Source organism: Meriones unguiculatus, chromosome 21 (assembly GCF_030254825.1).
Source record: "Meriones unguiculatus strain TT.TT164.6M chromosome 21, Bangor_MerUng_6.1, whole genome shotgun sequence".
In the NCBI taxonomy this organism is placed as follows: Eukaryota; Metazoa; Chordata; class Mammalia; order Rodentia; family Muridae; genus Meriones; species Meriones unguiculatus.
In genome coordinates this window covers 55,500,753-55,526,062 of record NC_083368.1, presented here as the reverse complement: position 1 = coordinate 55,526,062, position 25,310 = coordinate 55,500,753, and the positions used below count along the sequence as shown (strand labels likewise).

Genomic DNA, 25,310 nt, shown 5'->3' with positions numbered 1-25,310 from the left:
GGGGGAAGGGAGCAAGTGTGGCGCCCTGCCTTCTCCGCGGCGCGTCGGGGCGGAGGGGGTCCCGGGCTCGCCCCCGCCGCGCCCCGGGCTGCGGGCGGGCGTCGTGCGGCGCCTCCCCGCGCGGGTCCCGAGCTCACTGCGCCGCGGCTGCGGCTCTCCCAGCTCTCCCCGCCACCCCGCCTCCCCCCGTCTTTGCAGCCCCCCTTCTTTGTGCCCCTCGGCAGGCGGGGGGTGATGTATAAAAACAAAACCAAACAAAACCGGAACTCAGCTGTTTGTGGTCGCCGGGTGATTCAGACCCGGACGGCGAGGGGGTCCCGCCAGGGGGTGAGCCCGCGTCGCTGCCCCTCGGGGTCCCCCGCCCCCCGCTTTCCGGGGCGGCTGGTCGGCGCGGAGCGGCCGGCGACCCGGGTCCCCCGCGCGCGCGGGGCGGAGGATCGGGAGGCGCCGGGCGTAGACCAATCGCGGCGGCCGGTGGGAGTATTTGTTATTCACATGGAAGAGAGTCGCCGCGGGCTCGGCCGCCTCAGCCCCCTCCGCCCGGAGACCAGCCACAAGTGCGGCCGCGGTGCTGGGCTCGCGCGGCGGCCAGGGCGGCGGCGGCGGCGGCGCGGGCATGGAGCTGCGGGCCCCCCGCGGGCTTCCTCGCCTCACCCTCCGCGGGGAGCAGGGTAAGACTCCCCGCCGAGCCGCGGGCACGCGCGAGCGAAGCCAAGTGCCCAGGCACAGCAGGAAAAAATAAAATAAAATAAAATAAAAGCCCCCACCTTTCAACTCTGCCCCGGCCCGGAGCTGGCTGCGAAAGTAGGGCCCCCCGAATTTATTACCGTCTCCCCTGCCCCCCCCCAACCGTGCAGCTGACAGCCAGGTGTACGCTTTCTTCTCAGATTACGTTAATGATTTGCTTTTTCTGGGGACAAGTAGATGGCTTTGCCCAGCCGAGTCTGGAGGAGAACTGGCGGGCGGAGAGACGCGGGTGGGGAGAGAGGGAGAGTGGGCAGCAGGGGGCGAGGGGCTGGCCGGGCATTGGCGCTTGATTGGGTGTCTGTTGATTTTACGTTGCGAATAACACGGCGGCCACCCCTCTTGTCTTCCCGTGATTACATTCCAGCGGAGAGGTGAGGGAGAGAGGGAGCTTAGCTGGGAACTCCCGAGCCTCGGAGATGTGACTCCCCCAAAAGTTTAGACGGGGGACGGGAGATCGGAGGGGGACGGGAGTGGGCAGGCGCCCGGCGGAGGCTCTGAACTCCGCGCGCGCGCGGCGGCGGGCTTGGCGGCCGCTCCGCCCGGGGTTGCCTGGCCCGAGTGACCTCCGGGAGCGGAATCCGGACCGGACCGGCGGAGAAGCCCAGGTACCTCGGCTGCGCGAATCTGACGGAGGGATTTCCGAAGTTGGCGGCCTCCGGAAGGAGTTGCGGCAACCCCCGCCTTCCCGAGCTCCTGCGAGGTGGATGTCTAACGGGGATCTGGGGAGGATTGAGGGGGAGTGTCGCAGGAAAGCCTGGCGGTGAGCGGGGTCCCCGGGACCCGCGTCCCCGCGCCGCGCACGCTCCGCCGCGAGTTGGCGGCCCCCGGGTTAGCTCCTCCAGGTTGGGATTTCCTTGTCCCCCCCTGCCGCCCCCACCCCCAGCTCCGGGAAAGGCTGGAGTTCCCAGTCCTGCTAGAGGTAGGGGGAAGAGGAGAGGACTCAAGGACTGGACTTTCCTGCAGCTGCTGGGTGGCCCCCGGCTTGGGCAGAGCGGCTCGGGGTGTGGGCGCCCGCGGCCAGCAGGTGTGGCGGGGGCGGAGGCGCTCCCGGACTGGGGCGCGCCGGAGTCTGAAGCCCAGGGCGCGAGGGGATGGGGGTGACGGGAGACTGGGGCGGTGCCGGGCAGCCCCGGAAAAGGTAGAGTAACCGGGTCGTTCCCCGAGGCACCGGACTCCACTCTGCATCTGGCTTCTCGGGTCCAAGGAGCTGGGAGAGAGGAGGAAGGTGCGGCGGGGAGGAGGGGACCCCGGGTTGGGTGAGCGGCTGCTGCCCGAGATTTAGAGGGAGACCTCTCGGCCACGAGGCCGGGGGAAGCCCATCTACTCAAATGCGCCGAGGTCGGCTGCGGTTCGTACAGTTGGTGGAAAATATAACAGAATCCTGCTTCCCCCAGCGGCCCCCCGCCCCCGGTTGTCTGACACGCTTCTTTGGTGCAAATGAAATGCAGAGGCGCGTGCGAGTCTCCCGTTGCGCAAGAAGGCACCCCGGAGCTTCCCTGACGGATTGCTTCTAGCCCAAACTGGGGAGCCTGGGTTCGTAGGGTGTTTGTGTGCCCAGGATTGTGGTGCTGCGTGAGCTGAAGAAACCCAGGGCCCCCAGTCTTCCCCCTCCCCCAGGGAATTCCACCCCTGGAGGGAATACCCTATTTGTCAGTTGGGGGTGATCTTTTTCTATAGACCCCACAGTGGGAATCTGGTGAACATCCAAGAATACACTAGGATCTTGGCCATTAATCAATCCAAGCAGTGGGAGAACTGAAGACAGGGTTTGCGGTGGAGGTTTTTGCAAGAAAAATTACTATCAGGACAAATGCATTCCGACGGTAGCTTGTATTTTGCTTGAAAGAAAAATGCAAAGAGAGAAAGAGCCACCAGCAGGTAGATCTTGGATAAACAGCTTATTGCACTTGACTGTAATTTCCATTTCCGTTATGAAACTGTTTGTCAATAATTGCAAATGGCTACAGGAACCACTTGAGTTTACCTTGGTCACTTGCTTCTGAATAATATCTTGAATCAGCTCGATGGGAGACAATCTCAGCTGTATAAAATGCGTTCTCTGGGTCTTGCAAATGCGTGGCTTGATAATTTTGAAAAGAGCCCCGTTCACCAGGGAAATGATTTTCTAATGCAATTTTCCCATCTCGGAGTCAACTACAGGTTGTACTACATCCGAGATAAAGAGAATATCTGCCCTTTAATACGGGGCGTGAAGATGATTTAGGGGAAGCTTTCCAGGAGACATTCTCTCAGAATGAAGAAGATGCTGAGAACACAGCTGAGTACTGTCTTGTAGGCTCAATTCATTCTATGTGGTTTGTGCTGGCTAGCTCTGCCCGGTTGTGCCCCCCCCCCCCCCCCCCCCGCCGCGAGTTATGGCTGATTGAATAGTTCTTACCATTCGGATCTAAAAGAGAAAAGGGATAAGCCCAGCTGAGCTGAACTGGAGGAGTGCAGAGGAAAGTTCGAGGTCTGGAGTGATGTGCTCTTTTCAGCCTTGGCTGGGCAGGTTGAAGCTGCTTCCGGGCTTGTTTAATTGGTGTTTATGCAGCAAACAGCCCAGCTGACATTCACATCGTCTTTAGGGCACACTGAAGGCTGAGCAGGCATGCTTGTGACAGCAGGATGCTTTCCCTTCTAAGTTTCTTTCTCGCTGACTTCTCCCAGTGGAGAACACCCAGAGGACCCTGCTTTAGTCAGTGAGTGCTGTTGCTCTGTCTCAGTATCTTAGAAGAAGATGCTGCATAGATTTATCTTTTGCTTAGGTCTACAGCAAAGATCCAGCCACATCCCGGTGCCTGTTGAATAGGTAGGCTTTGAAAGGTCCAGAAAATTGTTCCTGATTTCAGGACAGAACGGATTGGGTATCGGCATGCTTTCATTGGTCACTCCATGTTGTACTAGGATGGGTTGTGAGCCTGAGTCAGGTGTGTCGGATTTTTATTTCCCTTTTAAGAAAACTTTTCTTTCTGTTTCAGTTTCTTCCTTCCATCCTTCTTTCCTTTCTCCCTCCCTTCCTTCCCTCCTTCCCCCTCTTTTTCCCCTTCCCTTCCACTTATGTTTTCTTTGATTTTTAAGTTCTTTTTGTTGCTTTGGCAAGTTGGAGCAGACTCATCCTCTGACAGAAGGACCTTGAGCATGGACCATCCTCTCATCTGGGCGCCATTGCTGCTGGGATGATTGGAAGAAACTGGATCCTTTCTCTGTTTGGTAGAACCTTAGTCTTACCAATGATGGTAAGGCCTTTCTTAGGAATCATTTAGAAAGCACAGATGCTCGAGTTTGGAGGGAGATCACCATGATGTTTTGAGACCTGTAGGTGAATGTCTTTACTCCCTAGGGAGAACCCAGGCTAAGAGGGCATGATCTTGAGGTCCTTGATGACAGGACTCATCATTCCTGTGGGTAGAAGGAGGCAGCTCTGTAAAGGGGCAGACAGCAGATAAGGAGAAATGGGGAGATGTAGAGTAAGCCCTGGAGGATTATTTATAAGCTACTGAACACATGCATTGCCCGTTTCCTACTTTTCCAGGAAAGATAATGCATTCAGTTACCAATCTGCTGTCCGGGTTTCCCAATGGTAATGACCCTTGGTGCTCAAAGAATTGTATTCTCTCAGCACATGAGAAGTTTTCCTGTTTTTCTACAAAAGAATGTCTTGTATCTTGAGAACAGCCCTTGGGGTGCTTTGGGTATCTGTGGCGTTCAGGTCAGACCCTGCCGTTCCACTGACTTCTCTCTGTGTCTTCCAGTTTTCCTTTGAACTCTCCTTTTTGGTTTGAACTTTCCAAAGTTGATTCTTGAATACATGCCTGTTGCTAAGGTCTGGCTCTCCGTGCTGGCCATGGTAAAGTGTTTTTGTTTTTGTTTGTTTGTTTTGTTTTGTTTTGCTTTTCCTTCAGCTCCAAATATGATTCTAGAAGTAAAAGATTTTAGTTCTGAGAGTGGTTATTAAACCAATACTATCCCTGTGCATTCTTATATCATTCAACAGTTTAAAAGTACATTAAAAATGTACATTGTGGCATTTGATGTCACAACCTGCCAGGTGGGCAGAGATTAGTTCACACTTCAGAAAAAAAAAATCGGCTAAGGAACTGGCCCAAAGATTAGAAACAGACTCCCCCAGGACTCTAGGCACCCTGCAAGACCTCAGTCAGGTGAGAGTCTCACAGGACAGACCTGCAGTCCCACGTGTGAACTCTGGTCTGACACTTCAGATGTGATGTCAGCCATACAGGAAATGACACAATGCGTGTGGGGTTCCAGGCGCCCTGTTGAACTCAGTAAGTCAGTCTCTACCTCTTCCCCTCTTCCAGTCTGATACATGTTATAGCCGTTGCTTACCACTCTCTTACATGTGGTCTTCATGCAATAGCTGTGTTATCTACACAGAGGGATGTAAGCTGAGTTCTACTAAATCAGATTGTTTTTTAAATGCATGGGGTTTAGGTATTGTAGTGAATTCTTTTGTTATGCAAATAACGACACTCTAATTTGTCTGTTTAGAAGTTGAGCGTCTTCTGGATCCGATTTTCTTAATATCTACCCTGCTTGCATAAAGATATTTTCTGCACAAGACTCTTACCCTGCCATTGCTGCATATTGCTGGAGGAAGGTGGGGATCTTGAGACCCCCCCCCCCCCCGTGCTGGTACTCCTGTTCCATTGGCAGCAGCCGGCCAGGAAACCAGATTTGAAGTTTGGAAGTTTGACTGTTTCTCAGCCCTTTGAGGCATCCAGAAGTATCTCTTCTAGAAATGTCTCACAGTTGTTCTGTCCCTTACTGTTTCTTGAACTAACCATTGAAAAATATGTACGATTGTAAAAGAATTCCATAGAGTGGTGGGCCTCTTACCCTCACATCCCTGCTGGGGCTGTCTCACAGAACAGGGCCAACCTTAGGGGTTGGATGATTGGGGGAGTGTTGCTGTTTACTGTGGCTGGGCTTAGGGCTGAAATAATTTATTCTGAGCCTTATTTTTTCTTCCTCACTTAAGCGGAGTCAATAATAAGCAGCGTTTGGGAATCCCTTGAGTTGCTGTTATGTGCTTGAGACTTTGACCGAGGAAACACACAGAGAAGAGAAGGCATGTGTCTGGGGCACCAGCCCGCAACCAGGGAATGTGCTGTGAGGATGCCCAGGTCTGCAGGACACTAAGTCAGTGGTCTAGGACTTAGAAAGGACAGAGCCGCGTGAGCCAGATGAGTCCGTGGCCATGCCTTCTCAGTGTCAGCCACCATCTTGTGGACCCAGTAGTCATGATAGTAGCTTGCTCAGGATTTCCAGAGAACAGGACTCAAACCTTCTTTAAGAAGTCATTCAGAAGCCTGCTTTTAGTTCTAGCACTTGGAGGGCAGAGGCAGGTGGATTTCTGTGAGTTTGCGGCCAGCCTGGTCTTCAGAGTGAGTTCCAGGACAGCCAAGGCTATACAGAAAAACCCTGAATCAAACACCAAAGAAGAAGGAGGAGAGGAGGAGGAGAAAGAAAAGGTGAAGGATAAGAAGGAGGAGGAGGAAGAAGAGGAGGAGGAGGAGAAGGAAGAGGAGAAGAAGGAGGAGAAAGAAAAGAAAAAGAAGAAGGAAAAAAAAGAAGGAAGAAGAGGAAGAAGAAGAAGAGGAAGAGGAAGAGGAAGAAGAAGAAGAAGAAGAAGAAGAAGAAGAAGAAGAAGAAGAAGAAGAAGAAGAAGAAGAGGAAGAAGAAGAAAGATTTCTACCAAACTCAGAGAGAGGTTGGTCAGCTTGAGAGAAAAGCTATTTTACTTCAACTCATAAAAGAGTACATAAGGCAAAGTTACTTGGATCTGAGGCTCAGAAAGGTCATTATTTCTTTAAAAATATTGATTCCAATGATGAATTTGGATTAAAGTCCACAAGAATTCTAGGATAGCTGGATTAAGCAATATAAGATTATGTCATGAAACAAAGTTTGTACTTACTTTTCCACAAACTTCCATATATATATATATATATATATATATATATATGAAAGTATATAAATAGTTTATATACTTTCATGAAAGTATCTATCTATCATCTATCTATCTATCTATCTATCTATCTATCTATCTATCTATCTATCTATCTCCCTTAGAATTTAAAAGGGAAACTGAATCTATCCAGTCTGTGATTTTTGTGGCAATAAATCAGACTCTAAAACCACTTCAACATTTAAATATTTTATATGTAGCTTTGATTTTACTCTTCAAGTGACAAACAGAATTTAATAAACACTTCACAAATTGGGCAAATTGTCAAAAATTTGCTCTGCTTCAGTAGAGAGAGAATGAGAGAGCAGGTTGATGCCTGTTTGCTGAGCACGTGCCCTGGGCCCAGTACGGCTTTGCCCTGTGTGCCTGTAGGCAGGTTCTGTCTTTCCTTACCCAGATAAGAAAACCAAGGTTTGAAGAGCTTGTGTGCAATTAATTCCATGCTGCAGAGGAGGAAACTCGAGCAGAAATCCAGCAAGATGTCCACTAAACATGTCCACTAAATAGCCCACGGGGAAGCTCTCGTATTCCACTGCACTGTCCTGTCTTCTAACCCAGCCTCATTACTCTCCATACCCCCAACTTTTCTTTAGATTAAAGCTCTGAAGAGACCTATGAGATGCCAAGGAGACTAACTAAATAGTATTGCAAATACCAATAGTTAAAAAAAGAGTAATTATTATTTTTAGGACTACATCTGCAAGCAGAGCTAACTTAATGTATCCTGAGTAGATGTGGAAATATGAGCAGTTGATGGAGTTGGTGTTTGCCGATAGTGGAAAACTTTATTCTCTTAGGTGTGTAAGGGTATTCAAGGTGGCTTTGTATAATGGAGAAAGTCTTTGAAGTACAGCCCCTATGCCTTGAAATTTCTTCTTCTTTTGCCCACTTCTTCCAGGTTTGGCCAGTGTAGACTTGGTCTCAATATCTAAACGAGTGGTCCGAGTTGATGACGTTCTACCATGACGTAACTAGTTTTCCTAGGAAGAGTGTAGAACACAGCCCCAGTTGTACTCACCAGTAATTTGGGTTCATCCAGAAACACTTCCTAAGCGTTTCTATTTGGGAATACTCCAGGCCAGGCTGCTGTGGACTCCTAGGAGGAAGCAGCTGCCAGGAGGACTGAGTGGTGAAAATAGGGAAAGGACTACATATCTGGGACAGCAGAGGGAATCAAGGCAGGGCATGTGCAAGGGACGAGAAGCATTTTGTGCAGGTAGCCTGGACACAGGTGAGCAGAGGGGCCAGCGGTTTGGCTGGTGCTCCCAGGGCACACCCAGGAAGTCAGCACACTGGTGGGTGAAGGGCTTCTTTTCAAACCTGGAAGTAGAAAAGAGTGCAAATTTCTCTGAAGGCGCCTGGGCATATGTTCAGTTGTCCCCCAGGGAATCACCATCCTTTTCTTCAGGACAAAGAAGATGGAAAGAGAATTTTATGAACTGGAACTTGAATGAGTGAGTGGGAAATACAAGCAGATGTTGGCTGGCTGCGGTGGAGGGAAACGGTCCAGATCCCAGATCCAAGTGTAAATAGGTTAGAAATGAGCATTAGATTGAGCATCCTGCCAGAGCACATTGCTGCTGCTTATGCTCTACGTCGCTCGTACGTTTCAAAGCTCCATGCCTGTGTTAAGTCAGTTCTCTTTCAGTCAAACTTCTCCAGAATTGTTCTGTAAGGATCTTGAGGAACTTTTTAAGGACAAAGGCCCCAGAATGAGGTCTCCTCTCGGCTTGCCTGCAGATGATTTCACTCTAGGTTATTTCTAGTCTCGATGAAATGACTGTTTTCCCCACTGAGTCAGACAAAATTAAGGAGCTCTCCAATTGGTCTCCAGCTCTGATGTGCTCCTGGTGATTCTCAGATCAAGGCGTGTTTACTTCAGAACTGCAAGCATGCCCATTGCTTCCACCCTGACAGATTAATTGGGAACTCTGACAATGGTAACAGGAGGGTTTTCACACATAACCCTCCCTATGTGTTTAATTTTCAAGTCTTTGTTTTATTACTGGAGAACAATGGGGTAATTGATATGAGGTAGCTGATGTTCTGTGCTAAATGTTTCTGCAAGCTACGAGATATTTTCAGAGCTTTGGTAGCTTGTCTCTCCTTCCTCTCTCCCTTCCTTTCTCCCTTCCTCTCTCCCTTCCTCTCTTCCTCCCTCCTTCCTTCTCTCCAATTGAACAGTCACTGTTTCCTACTGGGAAATCTGGGATACTAAAATAAAAAGTCATTAACAGATGACTGGCTTGTTAAATACATCACAGAAAATAACCTTTCATTATCTCATGGACAAGATTTAAATGCTAAATTTATAAAGCTGCAAAATGTAAAGCAGGTTTGCGCAGAAATAATGTCATCAATCACAGGAACTGCACCTTTCTGGAAATAAGACTTATTGAAATAAAATGATAAATAAAAATATGGTCTGGCTTGAAAGCAGTGAGCTAGCTGCTGATACTTTCCTGTTTCTCTCGCTCTAAACATGTCATCAATCTCCCTGCTTAGATGCAGTGCAGCCAGGTGTTCAGAGTCACAGGGGACCAGAAAGAGTTAGTTGTTAGTGACTAGGGGAAATAAAAAAGTTGGTTCAGACAGGGCTTAAGTATATGAAAAATACTGCCTAACTGAACTGAATTTCCCTCTTTCCTTGCCTCTTCTCCCCAGGAACGACTTCGCTACAGGGCTGAACTCAAGGACAGGAATTGTTGACCTCACCCCAACGTCAGAACCTCAGACGCTCTTCTAGTTTACCTGCAAGCTAACTGTGTGGGAGCGAACTTGAACGAAAGGTCTGTTGGAAATTCACTGTGACATTCAAATCACGAAATCTTGCTGAACTCCCCAGAGCCTTCCCCCATGGGCCCTGATGGTAGCCTCCAGAAGGCGCAGCCTCAGGTGGTCCCCCTTCTTCTGCGGCGAGAATAGACTTTGGGTCATTGATCGCAACACCGCCCTCGGGGAAAATGGTATGCGAGGGAAAGCGCTCCGCTTCCTGCCCTTGTTTCCTCCTGTTGACTGCCAAGTTCTACTGGATCCTCACAATGATGCAAAGAACTCACAGCCAGGAGTATGCCCATTCCATCCGGGTGGACGGGGACATTATTTTGGGGGGTCTTTTTCCAGTTCACGCCAAGGGAGAAAGAGGGGTGCCTTGTGGGGAGCTGAAGAAGGAAAAGGGGATCCACAGACTTGAGGCCATGCTTTATGCAATTGACCAGATTAACAAGGACCCTGATCTCCTCTCCAACATCAGTCTGGGTGTTCGGATCCTTGACACGTGTTCCAGGGACACCTATGCTTTGGAGCAATCACTAACCTTCGTGCAGGCGTTGATAGAAAAAGATGCGTCTGACGTGAAGTGTGCTAATGGAGACCCACCCATATTCACTAAGCCCGACAAGATTTCTGGTGTCATAGGTGCTGCGGCAAGTTCTGTGTCCATCATGGTGGCTAACATTTTAAGACTTTTCAAGGTAGGTAAAGACATTGCCTTTTCAACCACTGGGCTCGAATCAGCAGTCGTTGTGACTCCAAATGTTGGGTTAAAGAAGAAAGTGGAGATGAAGATGCTGACGGGCACTGTCTGAGTCGCTGGGTCCCTCAAATGGGGCATGCTGTGCCTGGGTTTCTGCCCATGTCACTTTAGCTCCTTTGGGTATGATTAAGTGGATTAATCCTGGTTGTGTCCTTCCAAAGAGGATGCTGGTAAGTTCTGTGAAGTGCTCGCCGTCTTGGCCGAAGCTCCTCGGGGAGGCTCCCCGTGAGTCAGAGCGAACATCTCTAGAGAATAACAAACCTTAGCACATTTACCCTACAGAACGCCTCCTCCTTATCGAGGTGCATGTGAGGTAATTTACGTGGTGAAACTTCCTCGAGGTGGGGTGACGGAAATTCATGTGTGAGGAAACAGTATTTATTCCTAACGCGTGGAAGGGAGTGACGCTCTAGGAGACAAGATGGCCATAAAGTTTTCAGGTTTATTATAACTCGAATAGAACAGAACCTCATTAATTCAGAGTACTGTGATGCAGACTGGAAATAATTACATATACTTCTTATTGGGTTAATAGTACAAATTTAGCAGGAAGAAATAAACAAGGCACTTTGATTTTGGTTTGATGATCTATTATCTATACACTTCATAATATTGACTGAAATTGCCAGTATAAAATAATATATGTGAAAATACTTTGAAAGTAAAAGTACCATAAAAATAAAATTATTGCACCTCACCATTTTTATTAACTTTCTCATCTTATTTATTAATATCCATTATGTAGTCCTTTGAAATAGATATAGTTCTTCAGATTGAAAATACTTTTCGCTCTGATTTCTTACTCGCTGGGACTTGGCTTTTCCAGCTGAACCTGAATTAATGAGGCTTCATTTTATATTATGAAAAACTATTCCTATGCACACAGATTTAGAGTTGGACTGATGACCGACAGAGTGACAAAAATGAGCAAAGTGATGGAAAACTTCACAAAAAATGATGAAAGGGATTGAATCAAAGGCTTCCTGGCTTGGGAATATATCTTGGGGGTCAATCTGGTTTGGCCTATGTCTAATCTTGGAATCTTCTCTGTAACCTTCCCTAAGAGGCTGGACAGCCACTGTGTGAATTCCCCTTATTCAGGAACGAGAATGCTGAGAGGTAGTTAAATGGCTGTTTTCAGGTTGATGAGAATGCATCAAATGAGAAGGTTGCTCTCTCTGTCTCATAGAAGGCCTTTGTGTCTAAGGCGTTCTGAAGAGACACAAAGAAGGCCCTAGGGAGCATGGGAGACACTTTAGCAAGACATTAGAACAGTCTCCTGGCAGTGAGAGCACTTGAATGAGCCTGGCAGCCAAAGGCCTCCTAGTCTCCATCTCTGGAAATCTTTGAGAGAAGCGAGGCAGCTATAAATGGTGCCTCTAGGGATGGCTGCCTCCTCTCTCCCAGAGGCAGGATGCAGGGCTAGGGATCCTCCAGGATTTCCTACCTGTGAGACCTAGGGCTCACCTCAGGACTTCTGTTCATGGCTAGGGCACAGGCCATCTATTTCCCCAGCCTTTCTCTTTTTCTCCAATTCGACCTTTTCCTTCACTTGCTTTAGAATGTTTCTTTTGAGTTCTTAACTCAGTGACCATGGTTAAGGCAGATCCACTGTTAGAGATGAAGAAAACCTTCATGGTGATTTTATCCCTTCTGGAATCTTCCCTGTATATATTAATTACTGTTCCTATCACACCATAGGTATTTTTATACATTGGTTTTTCTGTAGTCTGGTCCAAAAGCATACAAGGATTTGGAGAGTGGGGTAAGGTACATACTTACCCAAGATAGAAAAAGCTCATGCTATTTTTTTTTGTCACAGAATGAACTTATCTATAAGAAAGCAAAAATAATAATGTTAATAATATAATAATAGTATATTAATAGTTCTGTATTAGGTTGTTGGGTTTCCTTAGTGGGAAAATGCAGGTGAAATGTGTGGTCAGTACCTGGCTGCGCCCTTTGTTTCCTAGGCTGCTGAACGACATTTCAAGCCACTTGAAGGCAAGAGGGGAGCTTTTGTTTTATAAAGCTGGGCCTGGTTTTCTCTGCTTGGTTCTTCTCTCATTAGACAGTTCATTTGCTGTTTTGGATACTTGTAGAGGGATTCTCTTGAAGGAGTGAATTCCTCTTGGTTCTTTAAACACAGTCAGAGTTCCAGGACAACACCAGAGAGATGCTGGCTTGCACACCTAGTGGCTCGCTAGCTGCCCCTTGATGGACATTGAGGGTGGAGGTCAGTGCTGGCCTGGAGAGGGCAGGGACTGTGGTAGACAGCTCTACCACCGTCAGCAGGCTGGCACCGAGGAACACTCAACTTAGCCACATTACTAGATTTGAAAAAAGCAAACCAGCAAAGGGGACATGTGGATCAAATCTCACCCAAAAGTGAACCAGCACTGTGTGTGTGGACACTCTTCCCATCTTCCGGCTGAAACTGAAGCACAGGAATGCAAATTGGATGATTCCAGCTTCCTGCTGCTTTGCCTCCTTTTTCTTCCATGACTTATGTTCGACCTTCAGCTTGCACTTCCCAGTGACTGTAACTTGGTAATGATGTCTGCTCATGGGAAAGAAAATGGCCTACTTTAGTGTGGATGACTTCTGCTTACATCCACATGCTGGAGTGACGTGAAATATTACATAGTTATCAAAGGGATGGTTAACAAATTATTACACTGGAGATTGAGATATAGTTCCATTTTGAAACATAATAATTTCCTTAAGGCAATGCCATGATGAGGTGAGTGAAAGTCAGCTCTAGGGGTGAATCCTTGGGCCGTTTGCAGTCCCTGCCACATAGCATATGACCCATAGGATCTAAAAGGATGCACAGAAATCCACGTGTCTAGCTTAACGCTTGGCTCTTGAGGGAAGCAGTGTTGTTCTGCCTTTGTTTCTCTTTTCAAAACTTTGAAGCAAATAAGGAAACTCAGCCCCTCATCTTAGAGGAGAGTGAGACAGGGAGTTGGAGCCAGATAGTTTCTGGAAATAGGAAATGCCCACACATCACTGAAGCTCCTCCCAGAGGAGAGGGTCTCAGGCTGAGGGTAGGTTCAGCTTCTGCCACTTTTCTCCTCTCCTCCAAGGAGGCGTTTCAAACTTCAGGGCTTGTGAATAAGTAGAATTCTTTTGCTCCTCCCTGTTTTCACCAAGAGAAGTGGACATGACTCAGTGACTCAACATCCCTCATATATGTTGGGAATTGAGCTAAGCTTGAAAGCCATAGAATCAGATTTTTAATGCCTTGAACTTTATGGAAGCATTTCTATGCACAGCAAACAAACATCTCTCTCTCTCTCACACACACACACACGTTAGGCAGGGTAGTTGTCTAGCTGACCTCTATAGTAAGCTAATAATTTTAAATAATGGTAAAATCAAGTAGGATGATGTGTAATTGTGAAGTAGCAGAGTTTCCTTAGATTCAAAGGTATAAATAATATGTTTAGGATCCTGAAAATTCGGTGAAAACAGGGACTTAAAAAAAGCTTCAAAACCAGGGGTCTTTTGGAAACTTTAACCAAGATGTCTAGAAATGAAATTTGTTTGTTAATAAAATGCTGAGATAGTTTTCCCTCTCTGGACCATTTCCCATCTTCTTTTAATGGGAGGAAATCAGTTTGTCAAAACATGAAACATATATTACGCTGATTAAAGATTGGGCTTTCTAGGTTAAAGGTGGCACGCTGATGCTGGCCCAGCTCACACAAGTGTCGGCAAACACACAGCGGTTACAAGAGGACAGTGTCAGAAACAAGTCCTCTCTGTCCTGTTTGACTTGTCAGCTTTACCTGGATTGTTCATTTTCCATTCTTAAAGAGTGGGGCTTGGATCACCTGTGGGGTACCCTTCCGGAGCAATCCAATGAAATGTCAGTAGAAACCATGTGTGTGGGGGCTGTGTGGTTTCTGCCACACAGAAGCACAGGGTTTGTGCTTGTTATAAACGACTAAAATCCATCTGCACGTTAAGTCAACAAGTACAGAGAATTGTCTCGTTCTCCTGCCAGTCTTGCTCTATTTCACAATGTTTATGAAGACAGACGGAACTCAGTTGTACCAAGTGCTAAAGCCGTGTGTCCTGTGAGTTATTTATTGCACACAGTGGGCTTTATTAACTGTAAACAACGAAAATCTGACGTGTTCAGGCCCATCTAGTTAGGATGGATGGATAAGTGCACTAAACAAACTCAATAATAATGTTTTCTGTAAATCTGGCTTGATAACAATAGACATAGAGAGTGGGATTCCTTCATCACATAGTCCTTCAGTTTTGGACAGCTTCGCTTGAGAAAGAGCTCTTCCTCTTCAGAGGAGGCAGGTGGCCTCTCTCTCACTGGCACTAATAGTGGTGTCAGATAAAAAAGGGCACTTCATATGTGCAGCTGGAGAGATCTATGAAACATGCAGGCTTGTTAATGCCTCTCATCTCAAAACCCTCTTGGAGCTTCCTTCACCTCCACTGCAGGACAAAGGTCCGCCTCTGCTGTGAGAGTCTCCGGGCTTTGCCTGGTTAGGTTAACCAAGAAGCAGCCTATACTTCCTCTTCTTGGCATTTATCCCACACTATTGCCATTGGTTACCTTTCCATACCCCCACTGCACAAGCAGCAGGGGGGCAGGATCCATTTCTGTGTCCTCCGCTATTGTATTTCTAGTCCCTCGTCTCACACTAAGAACCTGATTAACGCGTGAGTGAATAAAGGATTGAATCAACCATACATTCTACTAGTTTCCTTATCCCAGTCCCAAATACTGGAAATCACAGATAGTTAAGTGGGAAAATAAAAGCAAGCTTTATTCTCTGTGTATACTCTTAGGAAGAGAAGCAGAAGGAGGAGTAAGGGAAGAAAGAAAGAAGAAAACACTGTATTTTGAGTTCCTGCGTTCACATGCTTCCTCATCATCCCGTGCACTCACATCTTCTTTCGATAGGCTTTGAAAACTGAAAATTAAAGGAGCAATATTCATGAGTGCACCCTCATCTTGGAAGACTTAAGAAGCAAGTGGGAGTCTGACATGGAAAGAGTCCACTTCTCGCCACATCTATTGACAAAATGACACACGCAGACACGATTTTGTTTATAGGTGTGCCTTCGGACTTTCTTTTCCACATACTATATGCAGGAGAGACTTGTAGGCTGGTTGCTGCCAGTTGCTGCAGTAACCCTCAGTTCTGCAAGTCAGAATCACCTGGATAGCTGAGCGCTCAAATTCTTACCCAATACCAAAGAGATGGGGTGAAGCCGTACCCTCACGCCTGAGTGTTTCCAGGTGACCCAGTGCTCCTCAGGGTTGGGAAGATAGGAAACATTTCCCCCCTTCATTTTAGTGGCTGGTGGGTTTAACTATGGATAGACAAGAATTTGTTATGTATAAAAATTTATTATTTCGTTGATAGGGAAGTAATTGGAGGTGTTTTTTTTTTTGTTTGTTTGTTTTCCATTTGAAAATCCGTTGTAACAGTGCCAGCACCTCACCCTAGCACCGTTAGCTGTAGAGGGAATTTTTACATCGTAGAACTTTCTCTTGGGCCAACAAAGAGGCTGCATTACAAATAGCCCAGGACGCCTCTTCAGAAGGCTGTCTCATACACGTGGAGCAGGCGTGAACCCCAGACCACGGCTCTTCACAACACACAGCGACTTAGAACCAAGGTGCTGGGCCTATGCCTGGGGTGGGAAAGGAGCATCACGTTTTCTGTTTGGCGGAATAGTTTTTTAAGCTTGCTGAATGTAAATCTTTTTTAACTTTTCTCTTCTGACGCCCCAAATAGCCCCAAATCTAACAGTGAACACCAAAGGCACCGTAAGAGCTTACTTAGTGACCAGTGACTGTCTTCTCGGCTCTTTGAGCAATGTGGCTGTTTTAAAAGTAGTGAAGAGGCTTTCTAAGAGAATGGCTGTGACTAGATAGAATGTTAGTTTTGTTTTCCTTTTGTTTAAGAAGTAGTCTGTGAACCTTTTCTAGGAAAAGTTAGAGTAGAGGTAAATAAATAAATAAATCTGCATAGGGAAAGTGCTTTTCTACTCATTTTCCCCTAAAGATGGCAATTAAAAGAAAATTATTTTACAGGTTCTATTTATTTATTTTTTTAAGCCAGTTTTAGGCTTACAGAAAAACTGAAGATTGCAGTGATTTTGTTTGGCTTTCAGCACAGGTGTCTTTCATAGATTTTGTTTTTATTTCATTTATTTATTTTTTATTAAGAACCAAAGGCTACCTTTTCTTGGGCAGGCTTAAACTCCGGAGGCTGTCTTGTGGCTCTGGTTCAGTGGCTCTCAAACTCAGCTCGCATCAGAATCACCCTGGGGCCTTGTTGAAACAGATTGCTGAGCCCACCTTCAGAGTTTCTGATTCAGTAGGTCCAGGAACGGTCTGAAAACTGGCGTTTCTAAAGGTTCCCAAGTGTTGCTGATGCTGCTGTTTTGCAGCCTGGGCTTTGAGAACCATGCTCCACATAAATTGCTTGCTGGCTGACTTAGCAAGTCAAAGCATGCAAAACAGAAATGAGATTTTAACCATGCTCCGTCTGACAACGGCCTTTTGTCTTTTGTCTTTTGACTAGTACCTGGTTAATCTTCTGTTCCTATTGGTTATGATCTCAGCAGCTGCTGCGGGGGTTTCATTTTAATTGTATGCCCCTTTGGAAGTTTTTTTTTTTTTACTAAATAATGCAGAGCTCAGAAGTCATGACCAATGTCATGGTCACTTAAACATGATTTTGGAAGCAGGGCCATCCAGATTACTGTTTTTTACTCCTGAGACCATAGAGGAAACTGATTTTAAAAAATGTAGTCTGCAAGAAACACAGTAACTGGGAGTTGACGACAGAAAGAAGCAAAGAGGCTATGTTTTGTCTCAGCTCCCAGCCATTTGTTTTCAGAAGCCATGACAACTACCTCCTGATTTCCGTTATGCAACAGGATTGCGAACAGCACTCCACCATAGTCTTAATCAATTCGGGGTCACTAGCGGCTCTTCTTCTCCCACGGTGGGAAAAGGGTCTGTTTGTCCATTTAATTGATGTAATGCAGAATCTGGCAAAAGACGGAAGCATCTTTTGCAGCAGTAACAGTGGGAGGAGCGTTCCCTCCTCCTAAGCGTTCTTGAAAACATAAGGAAATGTTGCAGAGAGTTGGTGAGATGAAGGAGCCTGGGCCTAGCTTTGTCCACAGACCCCTTGATCTGTTTCCAGCATGAGGCCAGTCTCTGCAGGTTTCCCGCACTAGATCCAGAACACCAGCCAGCACGTGTGTTCAGGGATGGCCATCGTGTTCCCAAAGGCTCTTCAAGGTTCCTGCTGAGCTGGGAGTCTGATTTCCTGGCTGTACTGGCGGGAGCGAGATTCACTGAAGCTATGTCTACCTCTCCATCTCTCCTACGGCTCAGTGCCTCACGTGGCCCTTCTGGCACACGCACATCACAGCATTCTTACACCACCAGCTCCCTCCCGTCTCCTCTCGTCTGGATTGAGAGAAAGCTCCAGTTCTGGTTAATGTTTGCATCACTTGTTACCTTTTAAGGCTAAGTGTCTACGTCATGACATTCCATTTATCAGCGTGCTCAGAATGTTTGTGCCGTGTTACCTTTAGTATGAATGCCACATCCTGCTTATGCAGAATTCTTAAATATTTGTAACATAAATATGATCTTTGTTATCATAATAGACCATCTTTTTAAATGAAAAATTATTATAACGGCTTCTCTAGTGATACTCATATTCTTTTGAATAAAATGGATGAATGTGAATTGAATGAAACAGGTCAGGCTCCATCGTCAGACTTTCTGGCTTTAAAATCTGATATAACGTTTATTAGTTGTGTGATCATAAGCAGGAGGATTAATCTCTCTGCAGGCAGTTTGCTTATGTAGAGAAAGTTGACAGTCATCATATGTTCTTCAGGAGGTTTTTAACCAGTGCTAACAAGACAAAATGCGAATTCTGAAGCAGATCTCTGATCTCCAATGAACACTATAAACATTTGTTACGATGAAGCTGACCAGGACATTATCCAACACTATTAGGGGTTTTAGTTGTTCCTCTCATCAAGTTTCTCAGCCCTTTGTACTGACCCTGTCTTGGGAGAGTAGCAGACTAACATAAAAATGGAACAAACAGTAGGCCAGTTGAATTTTGGCATATGGTGTGGCTACCCTGTGGCCAAGCGTCACCAGGACATTTTCAGCTCCACATCCAGCTAGGTGAGTTAGGAAAGGAGCTTCCTGACGTCCATGTGGTAGGTCCTGAGAGTCACTTCACTTAAAAAATAGCAAGCGAAGATAAACTTGGCCAAGTTATAATGGATTCATGGATTTGTATAAAAATTTCCCTTAGGATTCAGTTTTGGAAAAAAATAAGTCACCAACAAATCAAAAGAAAAACATTTTGGCTGGCCTGGACCTTCTTAGAAGCCCGGGACTTCTGGTAGGATTGTGGGTGAGGGCTGGCAGCTGATTAACTCTTGGCACAGGTGGCAGAGCTAACCTCATTTTGGATGTGATTCCTTTTTTTAAATTTAAATTTTTTTAATTTTTTACTCTGTTTGGTGAAGTGGCCTAAGGATTGGAATAGTCTCATGCTGAGCAGTGGTTACCCTTCTTTGTTGAGGGGACAGCTTTTTCTGTGTAATATTCGTTCCTGCCAGCAGATGTAAGCATCATAAGTGACAGCCCCAAAACAATTCAGAGGCTCTGGAAGTCATCTTCCTCAAGGGACAGCCAGAAGAAAATGCAGTCTATTGGGTTTTCGTTCATACTGCCACGATCTCCTTCCATGTATTTAAATGGCAATATCTAAGTTAAACATTTATTATGCTCTGCTGTTGTTGTTTTGGTGAAATGCATATAATTTAGTCAAATGAAGAATTTCATGGAGACACAGAATGTGTTTATACAATGCAGCGTTATCCAGAATGGCTAGAATGGACTGTGTAAGACAGAACACGATGCTTGGTAAGACCAGGTAACGGACAACAGTTCTTAGTGGAAGTGCTACATTTCCATCCCACAGAGAAAAGCAGAGTGTTATGCAGAACTGTGAGCGTTTTAGCCATCTGTTGTCCTTCTTTTACTTAATGGGCCGAACAGTCAATCGACTTACCAATCCGTATTCGTTGAGAAGCATACATCCTGCAGATAGGTGAAGGGGTACACTACTCTAAGCTCCCCTGTTAAAATCCTTTTGAGGAGACCCGCTAACATGTAAAGGAAGAGTGGTCTGTCTGATATATAAAGACTATGTCCTTAGGCAGCATATGGGGTTCAGAAGAAAGTTCAGCATTACCTGACTGTTCAAGAGTGGCAGAGACTGGGAGATCTTAAATGTTCTCCGCTTCGTGACCCTTTGCGTCCTGAGAAGTTGTATGCAACCACAGGTACATACGTACATAAAGCAGGTATACAAATCAAACATCTACTGTTAATAATCGTTAGGAAGTTTATTTTAAAATGATTCTTTGACGCATTATAAAAGATGAATGCAAATGTACATTGTAGGGAGATAGAGGTGTTTCCTTGGTTTTACATAAAGATTTAAGTCTTAGGGGAATATTTAACACTGTAGGATGGAGAATATCTTGAGTGCCTTTTGGAGCTGATTGATCTTTTGTGGCTGTTGACGATGAACAGTACGATTCACAGAAATATTTACTATGAGACATACAGAGGTGTGTTTACAGTCATCTCAGAAGTTGTTGGAAAGTATGTCCTAACCCCAAAACAAAATTCATTAATTTTTAGAAAAATGAAACTCAAGTCAGCTACTGAAACAGTAGTTGTGTATGTATGCCTGTAGTATATATATGTGTATTTGTGTGTGTGTGTGTGTGTGTGTGTGTGTGTGTACGCATGAAGGTCAATGTCAATACTGGTCATCTTTCTGTATTGCTCTCTACCTTAATGTTTGAGATAGGGCCTTTTATTGAACACGGACCTGGACCGTAAGCCTCTGGGGTCCTCCTGTCTTCACCTCCTGACAACTGGCATACCAGGCATGTGCTCCCATACCCAACATTTTAAAACGTATTTAATTTTTTTTATGTAATATGTTGTGGGCATATTTTTTTCCCTCCTCCAATTCCTCTCAGATTTCCCCCTCCTTACCCAACTTCATATTTTTTCTCTCTCTTAAAACAAAACAAAATAAAACAAAACCAACACAAAACCAAAATAAAAAAGCAATACCCCCAAAGATGAAAAAGCAAAAAACCAAAAGACATGGAGCCTGTTTTGTGTTGGCCACCTATTCCTGAGCATGAAACCTGCTTTGGGGTGTGGTTCATGTACTCAGGGTCCTCAGCTTCTTGCTTAGGGGAGGGACTTTGTGCCCATTTACCCTTTTCCGTGCTGCACACCCAACTTTTTTATGTGGGTGCTGGAGTCTGAACTTGAGTGTTCATGTTTATATGACAAGCGCTTTTATGTTAGAGTCATCTCTTCAGTCTCTCAAACAGCAATTTAAAACAAACAAACAAACAAACAAGCAAAACCCCACAAACATTTTAACACAATAAATACAATCCAAAGATACGCTAATTTGGTTACAGTATTTAAGAATGATAGAAGGGAAACATTAAAAGCATATTTTTCGTAGTTAATAAGAGCAGACGACTGTCTGTACAGTAAAACGCTGCAGTTTATAACGGTTGCAAGTCTGAGCTGAGGTGCTTGAGGCCGGATGGTGGTGACTGAGCTGATGGCATGTTCACAGCCAAGTGCACACTGTGTGTGCAAAGCCAAGGCTGCAAGGAAAGCTGCAACGGAGTAAAGCGGGTGCCACCAGGGCTTTGTTACGTTTGATTTCCAGTTAATTTCTGGCCCCTACATGCTTAGAAACCTTACTGTGGCCATATTTTTCACAAACTCTGACATTCAGTCACATGGTCCCTGGAGGGTTGTGGCCCATGGATCCAGAAGCTACACCACAGAGTAGACAGTGTACATGGTGCTTATTTATTAAGGTGGGATATTTGACCCCAAGCCCCCACATCATGTGCGGTTCGTGGTGAAGGCCTCCTTCCTGATTTGTAGATTACTGCATCCTCATTTTAATGGAGCAGGAGGGCAGGAGTGAGAGAGGTAGGGGAGACGAGGGAGATGGCAAAACAGCAATAACCCTCCCCCCAATCAAAACTCTCACCCCTCTTTCTTTTAAAAAATAGAATTCTTTATTAATTCTTTGAGAATTTCATAGTTATTATTTTGGTCATATTCACCTCACATTCAGCCCCCAAGTCCTCCGGGATCCATGTGCTCCTCTCTACCCCTTCCACGTCAACCTTCCCCCCCTTCCCCCTGTTGTCTCAAAGCAGAAGGTCTGGTCCATTGTCTCTCACAGTGCAGTCCTGAGGGCTCCACCTTCGTGATCTAACATCTTCCAAAGGCCCCGCCTCCTACTCTCCTTACATTGAGGGTTAGAATCCCCTCATTCCTTTCACAGCACAAGGCTTTGTAGGTGTGGGATTGGATTGGCCTTACTGGAGTCAGTAGGAGTGTGTACACTTAGGGAATAGAGAAAAGGAGGACCTTCCAGACCCATAACCTTTGACCTGAGGTCAGTTTATGCCAACCTGCAAGGGAGCAGAAATAACTGGAAGCCTCTTTTCCTCTTCAGGCCATCTCCCTGCTGTGACGAAACTTTAAGCAGTTGGGGATATTATACGATATATATGAGCATGAAGCTGGGGGTTCCAGTTAAAATCCAAGCCAACAGGCATGGGGCATCAAGAGGGCAGAGTGCTGGATCTTAGCGGGTCACAGGGGTTTAAGGAAGGGGCTGTCAAACCCAGGAGACCTGCTCTCCCTTGCTTGGTCTTTGGAAGCTCGTATAACCTAACATGAAAACTTGCTTTCTTCATTTGCCATGTGACTATCATTTCTGTGTGGGCTCTTATCCCCAGTCACAGTTACACAGAGAAGCTAAATGAACTGTCAGCGAGTGCATTTCACTCGTGTCCTGTAGGGCACACCGCCTTTTCTGCCCTCTTCACTCTTGAGATTCGTGGAATCCAGTCCGCATTGTTTCAGCTGGCCATAGCTCTCCAGAAGGCACCAGCAGTGTTGTGAGTGGAAAGTATTTAAAGTGTTTGGAAGCAGGATCTGAATTGGAAGTGGCATGATTATTTTTCTGGTTAACGTTGCAGCTTTGCCCTGTAATTTCCACCCTCATAACCTCACCAATTGAAATGGGAGGTATTTAGTTGTCCTTGAAACCACAGGGATGGAATTTTTAATTCCTGGGGTTTCCACCCATTTGCCTGAGGAAGGAAGATACTGTAAATCTCATCTAAAAAAAGTTTGGATTTGTTTCATTGGTATTCACACAGCTGAAGCATTAGTGAGTTTGGCTGGTGCATAAATTAATATTTACAGGTAAAACCTTGCTGAAAATAAAATAGATTAAGTGGAGAATATTTTTCCCACAGCTTCCTTCTCCAACGAAAATGAAATAACTCTGCACATTCCTCTGCCGAGCGCCCCATCTGTCAGCCGCACACTGATCTCAGCCTGCACCATCTCAGGAGGGTTTTGGGCCATGGGTTTCGTATGAAGCGGGGGCGGTGCTGTGCATGAGTTAGCACCCGCTGGGAGAATCGGCAGTTACTTTTACCTTTAAATATTTCTCTGATTATAGGCCTCTAAAATGAAAACCTGTATCATTGAATTCTAATCTCAGTCTCTGCTGATCAGTATAACACATAGCACACAACACTTAAAAAAGATATTAAATCAGGTAGTCTAAAACACACGCTCTAGGGTCAATGGATAAATATTATCTTAGCCTACTTAAAGAGTTCGTGGTGTTTAAGCTAATTATTAGTATTGTAGTTCACTACAGTAGTGTGAGTCTGGGTTTGGATGTATAATAAATACGAGACTCCTAAGTAATGAATACAAGCTACATGGTGGGAATTACCCCGAAGGGTCTGTGCCTAAGCAGAAACTGGCTGTCAGGAGAGTGCACAGTCTTGCCTGTGCTTTCTTTCAAACAACTCAGAGTTAAGTGCAGTGGAGTTTTATAGGTTCTAAATAACCTGGCTCCGGCTCAGTATTTGAATACTGTGCCTAGTGACAACTGGATGCTTTAAAAAGCTTGACACATAATAGAGATAAAAAGCCATTGTTTTTCTTAGCTTCCAAGTACTCGGAGCCATGAAATCTTGTCATTGTAATGCTAGACGAAACATTTGAAATCTCCTTTTGCAATCTGGCACACCAATCAAAGTATATTCCAGGGGACCAGGCATGGTGGTGCACGCCTGTAAGCCCAGCATTACAGGGGTGTAAGGCAAAGCAGGGGTGTAGGGTATTTGATGACAGCTTAGACTGTAGAGTGAGGCACACCACGGCACACCACGGCACACCACACCAAAACTTCACAAGTAGTCTGTGAACCCCCTCCCCCATAGGATCAGATTTGTCCCTCTTGGGTCAAGTATAACTCCACCCAGCCCTGTTTTGTGATGACCGCTTCACTGTGGAGCAGCCCTTCAGCTCCCGGAGAGCCCTTACTGTCCCTGAGCCCCAAGTTCTCCAGCATCGATTCTCATCTGCTTCCGTTACCAGCAGCACCAGCGTTAACATTGATTGACAGCATTCTAGGCGCCAGGCACAAAGCTAAACACTTAATGTACATAATCTTATTTGTTCCTCATCCCAGCTGTCAGGTAAGCATGGCCTTGGATGAGGGAAAGACAGTTATCTAAGGTCACTCAGAAGGCATATGGCCACTCCATATAAAACCTGGGTCTGATGGACTCATCAGTCTTAAACTATTGCTTTATACCACCTTTCTGCGGTATATTTTCCGATTTCCTGATGGTTTCCTTTATTTGACTATACTCCTGCTGTTACTTTAATCCAATTTTGCGTTAAATCCATTCTTTCCTGCCATTTTCTAGAAGCTTGCCTTTGAGAGGAGAAGTTAAACCCTCCAAATGGGAGGTGCCAGCTCTGCAAGCCGCATGTTCTCGGCGAGCAGGAGGCTGGAATGGTAGGTGGGCCGGTCGGCAGATGCACAGTGGAATAGAGGCCTCCGGCCTCCGTACAAGGATGGGACCTGACCGCCCGTACTCCTGGTGTGCCTGCCTTCCAGCTGGGCTGGTTGCATGGCTCCCAGGAAGTGCTGGGACACTTGTATTCCTTCAGCAGCACCAGTGGGGAGCTTCCCATTGTTCCAGATGCTTCCTGAGGACATTGGATGGGGAGAAACTTGTATTATTGCAGATGGGCAGAGCAGTTTGTGCAGCAGGAAGCTTTCCATGGAAGGACTAGTCTATTCAGAAGTCTTTTCTGAAGTTGATGACAGGATGTGGTGAAATTACTTGAACTTCAAGAAAACACTAAAAACATCAAAATAAATGCATGTGTTTGCGTCCATTCTTTTCCCAAACTAAACTATTCCCCGTGACTGCATTTCCTGAGCATATGGGGTAAAGTTCTAGATCAAGGGGAGAGATGATAAAATGAGACTGTCCGTGTGAAGGTTCTTCCATTTCCTTCCTACTTCAGTAGAGTTTCGTCTTGAGTAGCTGGGCTCTAAAGCTGAGACAAGGAATATATGACACTAACAATATCAGAAAAGCAAACCCCTCATTTTGACATTTATGAGGAGAGGCCAGAGTTCAGCTCTTGTTCTTGGCAGAAGAGGAGAACTGAGCTCTTTCAGCCTCTTTGGGGAGCAGACTTGGCTAGCAGCCTCACCTGTTCGTGTATAGTCCTAGCCCAAGAGCCCCGACCTGATGCTGCTGCCTTTCTCACTGCTGCTCCACACCCCAGCCTTCCTGTTAGCCCATCTGGATCCTCCAGTCCAACGCTTCTTAAAACCACCGCGTGTTTGGTTATGCCTTTACTCTGAGAACACTTTTGATCTTTTTAGAGTTCCATTAGATAAAACACCTTTTTATACCTTTTGTTTCCATGGTAATGGATCCCAGAACTGCTTTGTAAAATCACTAGCTTTATGTGCCCATGGGAAGGCAGTACATTATGGATTAATACACTAAATACCAACCTATCTGTCCAAGGAGCACAGGCTG

At 45.9% G+C, this 25,310-nt stretch overlaps 1 protein-coding gene across 7 annotated transcripts in view; it reads left to right on the top strand.

The window, feature by feature from the left end:
* Positions 1-341: 341 nt before the first annotated feature.
* Positions 342-25,310, top strand: part of Grm8 (glutamate metabotropic receptor 8) — an 809,809-nt gene continuing 784,840 nt past the window's right edge. The window contains exons 1-2 of one of the 7 annotated variants that reach the window (XM_060374210.1): positions 342-671; positions 9,401-10,209. In XM_060374210.1, the coding sequence (XP_060230193.1) occupies positions 9,700-10,209 (510 nt within the window). In that variant the 5' untranslated portion in view covers positions 342-671; positions 9,401-9,699. Of the gene's footprint in view, positions 672-1,054; positions 1,448-1,696; positions 1,772-3,434; positions 3,557-9,400; positions 10,210-25,310 lie in introns of those variants that run through there. The other 6 variants (XM_060374216.1, XM_060374213.1, XM_060374214.1 and 3 more) reach the window with 6 other exon arrangements.